General features: G+C 39.9%; 1 protein-coding gene across 3 annotated transcripts; it reads left to right on the forward strand.

Annotated features, from left to right (window-relative positions):
- The first annotated feature begins 734 nt into the window (after positions 1-734).
- LOC131944198 (dynein light chain Tctex-type protein 2B) lies at positions 735-12,949 on the forward strand. Of its 3 annotated transcripts, none has more exons than XM_059304732.1 (5): positions 735-883; positions 1,039-1,175; positions 3,715-3,993; positions 5,649-5,735; positions 12,189-12,949. In XM_059304732.1, exons 3-5 carry the CDS (start codon positions 3,796-3,798, stop codon positions 12,387-12,389), a joined length of 486 nt encoding a protein of 161 aa, XP_059160715.1. In that variant the 5' UTR covers positions 735-883; positions 1,039-1,175; positions 3,715-3,795; the 3' UTR covers positions 12,390-12,949. The 3 variants fall into 3 exon arrangements, with proteins under 3 accessions (XP_059160715.1, XP_059160714.1, XP_059160713.1); XM_059304731.1 differs by having other exon boundaries at positions 736-899; positions 1,039-1,150; XM_059304730.1 differs by having other exon boundaries at positions 736-883; positions 1,039-1,150.
- The last annotated feature ends 1,601 nt before the right edge of the window (positions 12,950-14,550 follow it).

Raw genomic sequence — 14,550 nt, forward strand, 5'->3', positions numbered from 1 at the left:
CCATGCCCAAAAGCCTTATTGGAATAACTGCAACAAGTGTATGGGTTACAGGTATCATTGTATTGGTGTTGGGGAAGGTGTGGTTGTGTGGTAGAGCACAAAACTACTGACCCGAAAATTTCAAGTTCAGTTCGCAGGTATGAGCCCATCGGTTATTGGTGAGTTTACTCAGCCCTAATGGGTACCTGGCTTGAATCGGGGGGGGGGGGGGGGGGGGGTAAAGAAAGGCGGTCTTGCTGACCACACAAGCCCTCCCTAACCCCGAACAACATGAAAGAGATTATCTACTCTATCTAGGGGGGGGGGCTAAATAGTATCGTGTATACACGGCTTTTCAGGACCTACATATAAAGGCACCCATCACGCCGTGCGCCCGTGCTCTCTGTTGCTACGGCCCCACCGTCTCGTGGGGTACTTTACATGTGTACGGTATCAAAATTCTTGCACAATTAATCCATTACAAAACGGCTACAAAGACATTACATGAAACAGGTTTAATACAGCACAAAAAAAAAGGCCATCGATTAATGTCCAAATTATTCCAGCAAGAAGACACACTAAAAACAACCAATCGTCTGACGTCATCGTTTGCGTGGAGTTCTAGACGCGGAGCGGCTACAGGGCAGCGTGTTTTTTTTTTATCCGTCATGCCAGGCACTTAACCATTCCACGCACGGAGCCAATCAACCAGAACACAGGTCGGCGCGGTGCATGATCTGTCTCTATGTAAATAGTAGCCCCCGATTGATTTGTCGACGAGTGGTCGCCTCACTTGAAATATTAAAAAGCTGGTACCGGAACTTAACCGGATCAAAGTGTCTTCTGTGTGGGGGATTGAAATGGTGGTGTAGGCAAGAAAAGACGACCCAAGACCTAGAATGGAGTAAGTTTACACATACGTAGGTAGAATTGTCTTCGTTGGTGTATTTTACCTTCAGTTTCGTTTACTTGTTAATAAAGTTCAAATGTCTTAATCTCTTTAAGTCGATTGCGTAAAGCGAGTTGTAAAAGAACATTTTTGTTTTGTTTCCACAATAGAAACAGTCGTCAGCTTTGATTGAGATGTGTCGTGTGTTAACTGCCGTCACGGTTGGATAAGTTCCAGTTCACTCAACTGTACATGTGTTGGGTCTAACGTCTTGATTAATTGGTAATTATGCAATTTGATATTTGGGGTAAGTGTTATACCAGTGTGTAATATGACCATAATAACGAAGTCTTATTTTTTTTAAAAGAGGTGTTCTCTTAGGGTACTGGTAAGAAGCTAAATATTAATATAATTGTTAATGTTAACACTAACCCTAATTCAAACCCTGACTCAAGTCCAACCATAGTCCAAACCGGAGCATTGGTACCCATGTCCAACAATAGACTCTTCCGGAAATAGTTGTGTTAGATTGTTAATTATTTTGTAATCTCATGTTTCGTTACAGGGTCAGTAATTAGGGTTAGGGATCTGGTATGACTTAGGTTAGGGTTTGGTTGGCATCGACATTAGTAAGTAATCATCGTATTACGTTAAAATCCAGTAATCTAACACGCCTTTGTTAGGAAAGCTCTATTATTGTGGCATTATCAGACGCCCATTTAACATGTCTCCCTATCCCTGGTTTATGACCCTAACTCTGAACTCTAAGATTACAATACTACCAGCAACACAACACGCCCCTTTTTGGAAGAGTCCATTGTCAAACACTGGTAGCACCAATTCTCCTGAAACTTTAAATAGCGTACCATATTTCACGATGTTTCAGCTAATTAATTAATGTTTTAATTAACGAATGCACGGTATCCCATCGCTGTAGAAATCACGTTTAGTTTAACAACTTTGACAGACCCATGGAAATGTGTTTTATTAAACAAATCAACTAAAGGGTCGTTTGTAAATGACATCCCTCAAATTTTAGACTATTTTAAAATTATGTTCAACTCCCCCCATCCCCTGTCCTTTTATAAATAAACCTACCGTTACACGTGACAAAAAGCCACCGCACCCATAATATGACGTCACAAATCTTCACCCTATTAAAAAATCGTATATTATTATATAAAATTATATCTTAAGAATAATTTTGGGTTTTAAAACATGTAAGAGCACGGAGTGGCCTATCGGTAGAGAGCTGGACTTCCAGCCCGAAAGTCTCGAGTTCAAATCCAGGTTCAAGTCAGTGGAATGTCTCATCCCTTGTGGGTACCTAACTCACGTTAAGGAAAACAAAGGTGGGCGGGCATAGTGCTGACCACTCTATCCCTTCATATGCTGAGGTCTTTGAAGCAGATGAACTCTATTTCATCTCCCCATAATGAAAACATACAAATTAAAAACTAGTTAATATTTATTATACTTTCACATAAGTATGACCCCTCCCTTCGTCCGTCGTCCCCCCCCCCCTTTTTTGTGTGCGTGTCATTTTATACAAGCAACCATTCAGTTTATGATAATCGTCAAACGAACACAAATGAGTTGGCCACATTATACTGGCCACTATTCACCGGCCCTGGGCCATTCAAGCAGACGTCCCCTACTTCACCTGCCCTATTGATGGTCCTGTCCGATGGGTCACCTCGGTCCCATACGACCAATGTAGGCCTATGTGTTGTAAACACGTCTGGTTGTTTACTAGGTTGTCATGGTTACGCCCACTTACAAGTCCCCCCCCCCCCCCGATCCCCACTTCCCACTGTCATGGCTATATCAATCAGATGTAAAACAAAATGATCGAGTGCTTTGTGCTCACAAGAAGTACATATCAATCTAGCTGGCATTTCCTTGGGACAAGGTTTCTTTCATTTTTCTCCGGGGAGGGGGGGTAAAGTTCAAGGTGGGGGTGGGACACTAATTAAAGTATACATTTTTTCTATAAACTATATAGGTTTTTCTATTCCGGGGGGGGGGGGGTACACCGGAGAGATGAGTGAAAGAAACAGTGCATCGGGGGGGGGGGGGGGGGCGGGAATAACGTATGTTGAAGTGTAAGACTAATGGAAATAAATCTATGATGTAATATAGATCTACTACATGAGTCCGCCCCCTCCCCCGGAAAATATCAAGTGCCCCCCCCCCCCCCTCTTTGATAAACAGACATCGGAATTTCAACACTGAATTATCCTCACTCCTTGTTCGCAGCAAAATCATCAGTGTTTTTTCAAGACTTTTTTTTTTCCGGCGGGGCACTTGAAATTTTCGGGGGGGGGGGGGGCGACTAAATTTTCCGGGTGGGGGGGGGCGGGGACAGGCAGGCACTGGTTAAAGTATATGTTTTCTGTATAAATTCCATGGCGGTAGACTTTATATGAGGGCGCGGAGCCCCCCCCCCCCCCCCCGAATAGATGCCTGGAAAAAAACTAATAATCCGTGGCGTTACTAAGTCTGGTGACACCTAGTGCGGTAATTTATAGTTTCACCTCACAGTTTTGAATTTTCGTGTTGGTGACACCCCTCTCCATCACTTTTTTAAAAAATTGTTGACTTCATAAAACATTGTTTCAACAGAAGATTTTACGGACTATTTTCTTTGGTGTCGCCCCCCCCCCCCTCCAAATAATGTCACCTAGTGCTGACATCAACCCCCCCCCCCCCCCACCCCACCTTGTGACAAGGATAATCCTAATAGTTAATACCACAGTTTCTATAATATGATATCGTATCTCGATAATCACCGATACTTTAAACTGTTTACTTATCGATACATTTGAATGAATCTCTCTACCCAGAGTCCAGTAGCTGAGCCACCTTTAACATCCCGACACCCGACGAATCTCTGCTCGCCAATCTCCGCCAGCTATACCTCCACCATGAGCACCGCCCAGAGACATCCGTCTATAGCAGCTGGACGTCTGCCCGCCATGGAGCTCTCCGGATCTGCGCGCGCAGGCATGATTGTCACCTCTGCGCAGACACGTGACGTCACGACGGCCCCCTTGATGCGACACTACGAGAACACGTACCGTCTCGAGCCCAAGGACCCCGTGTCCGTCAGCACTCTCAAAAAGGTGGGTGGGGCTCAGTGGCGTCACTCCGTGGCGTCAGTCAGTGGCATCAGTCAGTGGCGTCACTAGGACGGGTGTCACCGGTGTGGTAACTTAGGGTGTCACCCGGTGTGGTAATACAGGGTGTCACCGGTGTGGTAACTGAGTGTGTCACCTTGTGCGGTAACTGCGGGTGTCACCCGGTGTGGTAACTGAGGGTGTCACCCGGTGTGGTAACTTATATTAAAACTTGACGTGTTGGAACAAACAACAAAAACAATAATTCGTGAATTTATACTAATGATGGATGTCATTCTTAAATTCTCTTGGCTGTTAGATCAGCTTTATGATCTCCATATATATATATATATATATATATATATATATATATATATATATATATATATATAAGCTAAATTTAAGCGAATTAGGTATAATTACTTACTATAATTAATTCTAGAATGTATTTTAAAAAAGCAAAAATTAAACAAAAATGTTCAGAATTCAAGGTAGTTTTAAAAACAAAAATTGGTGCGGGGGGGGGGGGGGGGAGGAGGAGAGAGAAGTGTAATTTTTTAATGAATTAAGTATTTGAGGTGGGGTGGGGGTGGATCCTGGCCTTTTCAAGTGGCTTGAACAAAATTATAATGGCAGATTAAAGAGAGAGAAAAGTCTCAATCTATCACTGACACAACTACGTGTAGGCCTACAGCTGCTCGGGGAGATAACTGTAAAGAAAAACAAAAATATAAATCAAGCAAGATTACCTATCGCGCTTGTCTTTTTTTTCAACATTTAAGTGTAAAGGTGGAGGGGTAATGAATGGGGTTTTCGTTAATACTATCTACATGTGTTTGACGAAAGTTGTTTCTCCTTTTTTAAGAGGACAATTAGTCAACTTTCTTGAAAAATTTCTATTTTTTTCATCTAAAATCATTTTTATCTTTTTTATTTTATTTTTTTTTGGGGGGGGGGGGGGGGGAGGGAGGGGAAGGTTGTTTTGAAATCTAGTGAAAGTTCGAATCGAGCTTTTTTTGTATATTTTGTTAGCTACCCTTTTCCTATTGAAAATGTAATTATCCATCAATGTTATTCCTTCCTTTGCTAATACATACATTTATATAGCAAAATATTCAATCAAAGCTTAATTTTCTCCGTTTTGTCAATTTTACGTTATAGAACTCGAGGGAATCAATGTAACTCAAAATGTACTTATCAGAAATACTTCAAAGGTCCATTGTATGCTGCAAAAATATGTATCTGTAAAGTAATAGAAGGGTTTGGCTATAGGCCTACTTTAATTGTTTGAAAAAAAATAGTGTTTATGTTAGACTTGTTTTTGAAAAAAAAAAAAAAAAATGTATACATTTTTAAAAATTCAGTAAAAATTCATTTTGTAAAGTTAATTCATTTTTTTTAAAAATCACTTATCTTATAATTTGTAACTAAATTTACTCCCCCCCCCCCCCCCCCCCCCCAAAGTATAGTCAGAGGGAGACTACTCCGCTAGTTATTTATCGAAGCGCAACAAGGAACTAATCAGGGGAGATAACCATGACGTTTTTTTAAAAATCATATTGTGCGTTACCGTGTTGTGTTAAAGTCACCCCACTCCAGACACAGCCCATGTACTACCTAAGTTAAATTACCCGAATATTTTTTCTTGTTCCAACCACCAGATTATCGCCGACACGCTCGCTGAGAACCTTACAGGCAGAACATACTCAGCAGACAGCGGAGTTTTCGCCAAGATATTAGCTGAAAAGGTAACCCCCCCCCCCCACCCCCCCCCCCCCCCACACACACACCCTCACCCCTTGTTTAACATGCTCTAACCAGATCACCGATAACCTTAAGCTCGCCGGATGAGATTTATTTTTTCTGAGATAAATGTGAAAAATTAGATTTACAGTCTACCAAGATCCAGATCAGGTAGAGGCTGTGGTTGAGGTAGTTAGAAAAATTATATCAATAGCAGGCCTGTAGGTTACATAAAATATGTTTTTTCTTGATTAAATTTTTAAAATTAATATAACTTAAGTAATAGCCCTATATGTATTTATTTAAATAATTTTATTTTAAAAAGTAGATTATATCGTATATCTTAACTAAAGAGGGATAACTGTGTGTGTGAAAATAATAGAATAGATTGATTCCCTTATGTCTGAGTTAACTGTATTTCACCTTTTCTATTTCCTGTTGTATTTATTCGGTGCTGTTGCCTTGTTAGTTAACGCATATAGTCAAAATACCTACACTTCGTTGTCATTTAATGTAGTCTATTTTGTTTTTTCTCAACGTCAACGTCATTCGTCTGAAAGTTGACAATGTGGCACTACTACGTGTCGTGAGGAATGGGAGGGGGGGGGGGCTGGAGGTAGCAACCTGGCAATTAAATTTCTAAAGGAAACTGATGGAAACCTCACCCTAGTGATCCGCAACTCGTGTCTATATTGACATAAGCGCACAGTATCTGCAAAACACAGGGGCGGGACTGGGGACAGCAACGCGTGACACCATCCGGGGGAGGGTGACACCAGAGGAGTCACAAGGGGGTGCAGACCGCACCTTGTGACATCATCCGCCAAAACAAAAACTGGCTTACACCGAAACCGGCTTTCCCATTTTATTAAGCAAATTATTAAAGTTTTGAAGTTTACGTACAGGATGTCACGGCCCTAAACGGGGTGGACACCTACAGTACTAGTTTTATCACATACATGACAGTATGGCTACATCACGGGGTGGACACCACATAACCTACAGTACTAGTTTTATCACATACATCACAGTATGGCTACATCACGGGGTGGACACCACATAACCTACAGTACTAGTTTTATCACATACATGACAGTATGGCTACATCACGGGGTGGACACCACATAACCTACAGTACTAGTTTTATCACATACATCACAGTATGGCTACATCACGGGGTGGACACCACATAACTTACAGTACTAGTTTTATCACATACATCACAGTATGGCTACATCACGGGGTAGACACCACATAACCTACAGTACTAGTTTTATCACATACATCACAGTATGGCTACATCACGGGGTAGACACCACATAACCTACAGTACTAGTTTTATCACATACATGACAGTATGGCTACATCACGGGGTGGACACCACATAACCTACAGTACTAGTTTTATCACATACATGACAGTATGGCTACATCACGGGGTAGACACCGCATATCCTACAGTACTAGTTTTATCACATACATCACAGTATGGCTACATCACGGGGTGGAAACATACAGTACTAGTTTTATCACAAACATCACAGTATGGCTACATCACGGGGTGGACACCTACAGTACTAGTTTTATCACATACATCACAGTATGGCTACATCACGTGGTAGACACCGCATATCCTACAGTACTAGTTTTATCACATACATCACAGTATGGCTACATCACGGGGTGGACACCACATAGCCTACAGTACTAGTTTTATCACATACATCACAGTATGGCTACATCACGTAGTGGACAGCCTACAGTACTAGTTTTATCACATACATCAAAGTATGGCTACATCACGGGGTGGACACCATATAGCCTACAGTACTAGTTTTATCACATACATGACAGTATAGCTACATCACGGGGTGGACACCACATAGCCTACAGTACTAGTTTTATCACATACATGACAGTATGGCTACATCACGGGGTAGACACCGCATATCCTACAGTACTAGTTTTATCACATACATCACAGTATGGCTACATCACGGGGTGGACACCACATAACCTACAGTACTAGTTTTATCACATACATCACAGAATGGCTACATCACGGGGTGGACACCTACAGTACTAGTTTTATCACATACATCACAGTATGGTTACATCACGGGGTGGACAGCCTATAGTACTAGTTTTATCACATACATCACAGTATGGCTACATCACGGGGTGGACACCATATAACCTACAGTACTAGTTTTATCACATACATCACAGTATGGCTACATCACGGGGTGGACACCACATAGCCTACAGTACTAGTTTTATCACATACATCACAGTATGGCTACATCACGGGGTGGACACCTACAGTACTAGTTTTATCACATACATGACAGTATGGCTACATCACGGGGTGGACACCACATAGCCTACAGTACTAGTTTTATCACATACATCACAGTATGGCTACATCACGGGGTGGACACCTACAGTACTAGTTTTATCACATACATCACAGTATGGCTACATCACGGGGTGGACATCACATAGCCTACAGTAGTAGTTTTATCACATACATCACAGTATGGCTACATCACGGGGTGGACACCTACAGTAGTAGTTTTATCACATACATGACAGTATGGCTACATCACGGGGTAGACACCGCATATCCTACAGTACTAGTTTTATCACATACATCACAGTATGGCTTCATCACGGGGTGGACACCACATAACCTACAGTACTAGTTTTATCACATACATCACAGTATGGGTACATCACATAGATAAGGGTAGCCGGGAGTATGACAAACTTGATTCCCTCACGGCGTATCACCCGAGCCAGTAGCACCGCTGCATGCGTCGAATTTAATAGGCATATAAAAATGTTACTAGTTAAAAGCTTTTAAAATATCACGTTTTGTGTAGTATCAGATCTATAATAGCGCAGCCGATGCTGATTTCTAAATATCACCAACACAACTAAATCTATAAAAGTCTTCTTACGCAAAAATCAAAAGCAAATCTCTGTTTGATGAACTGTAACAACGGAAGAAAAGATGTTTATATGCCGTGCGTTTCGTCCGGCAAGAAATCACATGTTGTTTTGCGAGTAGTTTTAAAAGATCAATTTTTTCTTCTGTCAGCTTGGGATTTTTTTTCTCATTTTTTTTCCCCAAGAGAGTTGTTAGCGTACAACAAATGTTGCTCGTACTACGTCTTACAAACGTCAACACGCATCATGTCCTGAAATATATTTTCTGTTTTATTTTTTCGATTATGGATCAAAGGCGTGAGGTCAAAAGGTCAGGCTTTACCTAGCCACGTGACAAACACAACAGCTCGCGCGGGGGGGGGGGGGGGGGGGGTGGGGGAAATTGACTTATGACGTTTTGAGTTCGAGGTGCTAAAATTAGCTTGGTACCTGTATCCATCATCCAGGTGAATAAAAAGACAACATAGAGAAGTTTAGGCGGTACAGGTGAGGAAGTCGTAACCAGGTTTATCACCTGAAGATTGATGCCACCTGCAGTATCTTATGGGGAGGGGATAAAATATACAGGAGGGGGGGAGGGGAACTACACGATAAAATCTACAAGATAAAATCAACAGCAGTTGTTTATTTTTGTATTGCTGTGAAAACATTTTAAAATATAAGTTAGACATGTAATGCATAGTATTTTTTGTGTTGTTGTTTAGTTGTAAACTAGATAAGTAAAGGGGAATAATCATAAGCGTAAAGGAGGTGTTAGTTAAGGGGAAATAATCAGTGTTATCGCAAAGTGCTTTCACGGGTCAATTAATTAAGGGGGATTGCGTTGGGAGCGAGGGATCACACGTTTTAAAAGTAACGTGATTATCTGGTTTATATTTAGACATGCTAACCTGATTGTAAGGGAAGGGATGAATATTTGATGCCTGTGTTGTTTGGTTGTGGGTTGTTGTGGGTTGTTGTGGTTTGTTGTGGGTTGTTGTGGGTTTTTGTGGGTTGTTGTGGGTTGTTGTGGATTGTTGTGGGTTGTTGTGGGTTTTTATGGGTTGTTGTGCGTTGTTGTGGATTGTTGTGGGTTTTTATGGGTTGTTGTGGGTTGTTGTGGATTGTTGTGGGTTGTTGTGGATTTTTATGGGTTGTTGTGGGTTATGTGCTCAAACTTGCTGCGAGCAGTCTCTACATAGCCATCATGCTGATACAAAACCAGTTTAAATCCTGTGTGTACAGATACCCGTCATCTCTCCTTCATCTGACTTAAAATATACTATATTTACTATGTTCTTAACATTAAAACTATATCAAGTTTAATTTTTACACTTTTTAAAATTAGGCCTTTTTCCAACTAATCGACTTTTCTTGGGTTTATAGCAGCTGGTTTACGTAACCATGTAAGCTTATACAGGTATGTAAGCATTTCCGTGCATTCAGGTTTTTTTCCAAGCCATATTCTAGGTTAGTTGTAGTTATTTAAAAAAAAACATCATTTATTATCAAAAAAAATATTTTTTCATATTTAACAAAATAATTATGTAGTCAAAACACTTAAATTTTTAAACTACTTTGTCAGCTTTACAGGCTTTAAAAATCGCATTGCAAAACTCAATGGCAGGAAGCTTCAGCCGATAAACGAAGTAGATCGAAACTAAAACATTTCTGTGCGCACTCTCTTCATTTCCTGAACACCAAATATAGTTTCAAATTGTGCTTTCGTCTGGGTTTATTTTTCTTTCGTTTGTACATAGATTTACAATATATGTATATACCAGGGGTCGGCAACCTTTTGAAGGGGAAGAGCCAAAAATTACGATTTTCAAAATTTCCCTGGTTTTAAAGAGCCACAAACATTTTTTTTATTTCAAATATTTTATTTTTGTATTAAGATTATTAGTATTTGTTCAAGGAGCTGGAGAGCCGCATCTTGATATCAAAAGAGCCGCATGCGGCTCGCGAGCCGCAGGTTGCCGACCCCTGGTATATACATATATACTGATGGTTTAGCTTATGTTTGTGCCAACCTTCAACATGCATCCACTCATCTCAAGTACAGCTCCATGTCTAAACAACATCCGGTCACGTGTTGACAATTCAGCCCAATCGTTTCTTACATGTGTATTGATTCTTTCCCCTTTTTGTTTTGATCCCCTCGTCTCTTGTCTAACCAAATGTTCCATGAGCACTTGATTCTCTTGTCTAACCAAATGTTCCATGAGCCCTTGATTCTCTTGTCTAACCAAATGTTCCATGAGCACTTGATTCTCTTGTCTAACCAAATGTTCCATGAGCACTTGATTCTCTTGTCTAACCAAATGTTCCATAAGCACTTGATTCTCTAGTCTAACCAAATGTTCCATGAGCCCTTGATTCTCTTGTCTAACCAAATGTTCCATGAGCACTTGATTCTCTTGTCTAACCAAATGTTCCATGAGCACTTGATTCTCTTGTCTAACCAAATGTTCCATGAACGCTTGATTCTCTTGTCTAACCAAATATTCCATGAACGCTTGATTCTCTTGTCTAACCAAATATTCCATGAACGCTTGATTCTCTTGTCTAACCAAATGTTCCATGAACGCTTGATTCTCTTGTCTAACCAAATGTTCCGTGAACGCTTGATTCTCTTGTCTAACCAAATGTTCCATGAGTGCTTGATTCTCTTGTCTAACCAAATGTTCCATGAACGCTTGATTCTCTTGTCTAACCAAATGTTCCATGAACGCTTGATTCTCTTGTCTAACCAAATGTTTCATGAACGCTTGATTCTCTTGTCTAACCAAATGTTCCATGAACGCTTGATTCTCTTGTCTAGTCCAACCTAAAGTTTTCTGAATCCCCGAACCTTTTGTCTAGACTAGGGGTCTCCAAACTACGACCCGCGGCCCGGACACGGCCCGCGATGTCCTCTCATCCGGCCCGCGGAGATCTTTTTGTCCACGGAAAAAACTTTTGTTGGTGATGGCTGAGGAACTTTGCCCAGAAAAATCAAAGACATGCCTGGAATAAACTGGCCCTCGAACTGAAATATGATAGTTAATGCGGCGCTCGGACTGAAAAGTTTGGAAACCCCTGGTCTAGACCAACCAAAAATTTTTCTGAATCCCCGATTCTCTTGTCTAACCAAAAGTTTTCTGAATCCCCGATTCTCTTGTCTAACCAAAAGTTTTCTGAATCCCCGATACTCTAATCTAGTCCAACCAAAAGTTTTCTGAATCCCCTATTCTCTTGTCTAACCAAAAGTTTTCTGAATCCCCGATACTCTAATCTAGTCCAACCAAAAGTTTTCTGAATCCCCGATTCTCTCGTCTAGTCCAACCAAAAGTTTTCTGAATCCCCGATTCTCTAATCTAGTCCAACCAAAAGTTTTCTGAATCCCCGATTCTCTAATCTAGTCCAACCAAAAGTTTTCTGAATCCCCGATTCTCTAATCTAGTCCAACCAAAAGTTTTCTGAATCCCCGATTCTCTAGTCAGTCCAACCAAAAGTTTACTGAATCCCCGATTCTCTTGTCCACAGATCAAGCAGAAGGCCAAAGATTTGGGGATTCCCCGCTACAAGTACGTGTGCACGGTGGTGCTGGGCTCACGTGAGCACGCGTCCATCTCGATGACCAGCCGCTGTGTGTGGAATAAGGACACGGACACATTCGCTGAGGCCATATACGAGAAGGACGGCCTTTACGCATGCGGGGTCATCTATGGTGTTTACACGGAATAATTTGTTTGTGTGCATGAGTGTACATTGTTTTGTAATTTATAAAATTTTATTTTATTAATTTATTGTTTGGTACAGATCGACTAGCCACATTTACGTAGTCAAATAGCTCATGCTTCTCATGAGCACGTTATATAACTTGACAAGGGTTGGAGATGTCTTGTCATTTTTGTTATTTTGTTAAATGGCGTTGTGATGGAATCGGGTAATGGTCTATGTTCTTCATCACGGTATTTTTTAATTTAAATTTTATCTACATTTCTGTTTTTTTTTTTGTGTATAAAAAATATTACCTGGTTGCATATGATATGACTAAGACATTTTTGTTATCTTTTAACTCAAAATTATTTTTTCTAATTGAAAAAATTTCAAGATTAAGGCGTCTCACACTCTAGCCTAGCTCTTAATCTAGCTATAAGCTTATCGGTTTAAGTATCGGCATCATCTATCACCGCTACGCGAATATGTGGGTGTGGCTAATCGACTAGAACCGGATGTTTTGATTCTGATGATCTCTTGTTCCTTGTGTGTGGTTTTTGTTGAATGTTTCACAGGAAATAAAGTGTGAGTACTGTTTATTTTCTAAACCTTTGTCATCCAATTCACTAGTGGTGTCTCACCGTGTGTTACTATTTTACCCACTAGTTTTCCTGCGATATCTGTACCAGTGTGTCCACTAAATGTTAGGCTGACCTAGACACTAATGACAACACAGAAGAATTGATAGAACTGTAATAGATAAAATAATAGCTTTCCTCTCTGTAAAGCTTTTAGTGTCTGCCCAATTACTGCTAAATTTGTAGGGCTGTGAACGTCACTTGGTGGCCGAGCGGTAGAGCGCAAGTCTGGTAACCATGAAGTTTCAAGTTCGGATCCCGTTATCGAGTCTGTAGGAAACAAATGGAAACCAAGGCGAGTGGGCAGAGCGCTGACCACACAATCATTGTATGCACTGGTCAGCAGCGGAACTCTACATCATCTACGGGGAAAGATGATGATGAACACGTCTCTATAACAAAGGACATTTATCTAAGCTAGTTAAACGATCAAATAGTTCCATTGTGTTTACCTTCAGCATGTTTAACCTGATTTCAACCAAGCATGATTAAATAAACTCGAGTAATTAACTTTTAATAGACACACTGTAATACATTTTGAGAACCAAACTATTTAGTAAATTTTTTTAATTAACATAATTAATCAATCTGTTTTTACAATGACAAAACATTTAACATTCAAAGTAATTACATTTTTATTTAGAAAACATTTCAAGTGTAAAAGTTAGCTTGTCACTGGTTATTTCATATATATTCATATATATATATATATATATATATATATATATATATATATATATATATATATATATATATATATATATATATATATGAATGTATGAATATCGTGTGCACGTACATAGCATTTATAGTAACCAACTTTTTTTTAAAGTACGGCCAATAAGCTTAAAACATTGCAAAGCTGCGCCACGCACAATTACACTTTAAACCAAATTTGCAGCATTCGAACAATAAACTTGAAGCATTCAACTATTGCTTAAGTTATGCTGCATTAACATCCACCCTGCCCGACAAAACTAGCTTTAATTACATGATGTGGATGCCTTGGACGAAAGTCTATGTTCGTGATTAGCATTTGGTCTGTTAAATACTTTTGAGGTTGTTATTTACATTTTTTTACAGTTATAATTCAACTCTAAGGCTTGAAGCTTAAATATACTTAAAATAACAGTTAGCATAAAAAATGGTTTTGGAAAATACAACTAACATAGATTATTTTACACCAAGTGTACATTATATTTGAACGTTTTGTACAATAAAAAGTGTACAGAGTTTTTTTCGAAACTTGCACGCAACCTCACATACAAACCACAGAACAAATTTCTCAATGAAATTTGCAAATCACTCCTGGCTACGATTGAACATTTTTTAATACAGTTTTTTTTTTTTGTTAGTTGTGTGATAGAGAGCTCTGCATTCATTCATCGTTCCCACGCATTAATCCAAACGGACAGGAAAATTGCTACTGTCTATAAAGATAATTATCAAATTTCCCTCTTTGGGTTAGATTTGCCGTACACCGAAATAAAAAAATGTTTTTTTTTTAGAAATGGAAATTCAATTTATTCAACTGCGTCTTGATTTGA

The sequence above is a fragment of the Physella acuta genome, unplaced genomic scaffold, assembly GCF_028476545.2.
Source record: "Physella acuta isolate Inbredline_101_S28 unplaced genomic scaffold, ASM2847654v3 ptg000485l, whole genome shotgun sequence".
In the NCBI taxonomy this organism is placed as follows: domain Eukaryota; kingdom Metazoa; phylum Mollusca; class Gastropoda; family Physidae; genus Physella; species Physella acuta.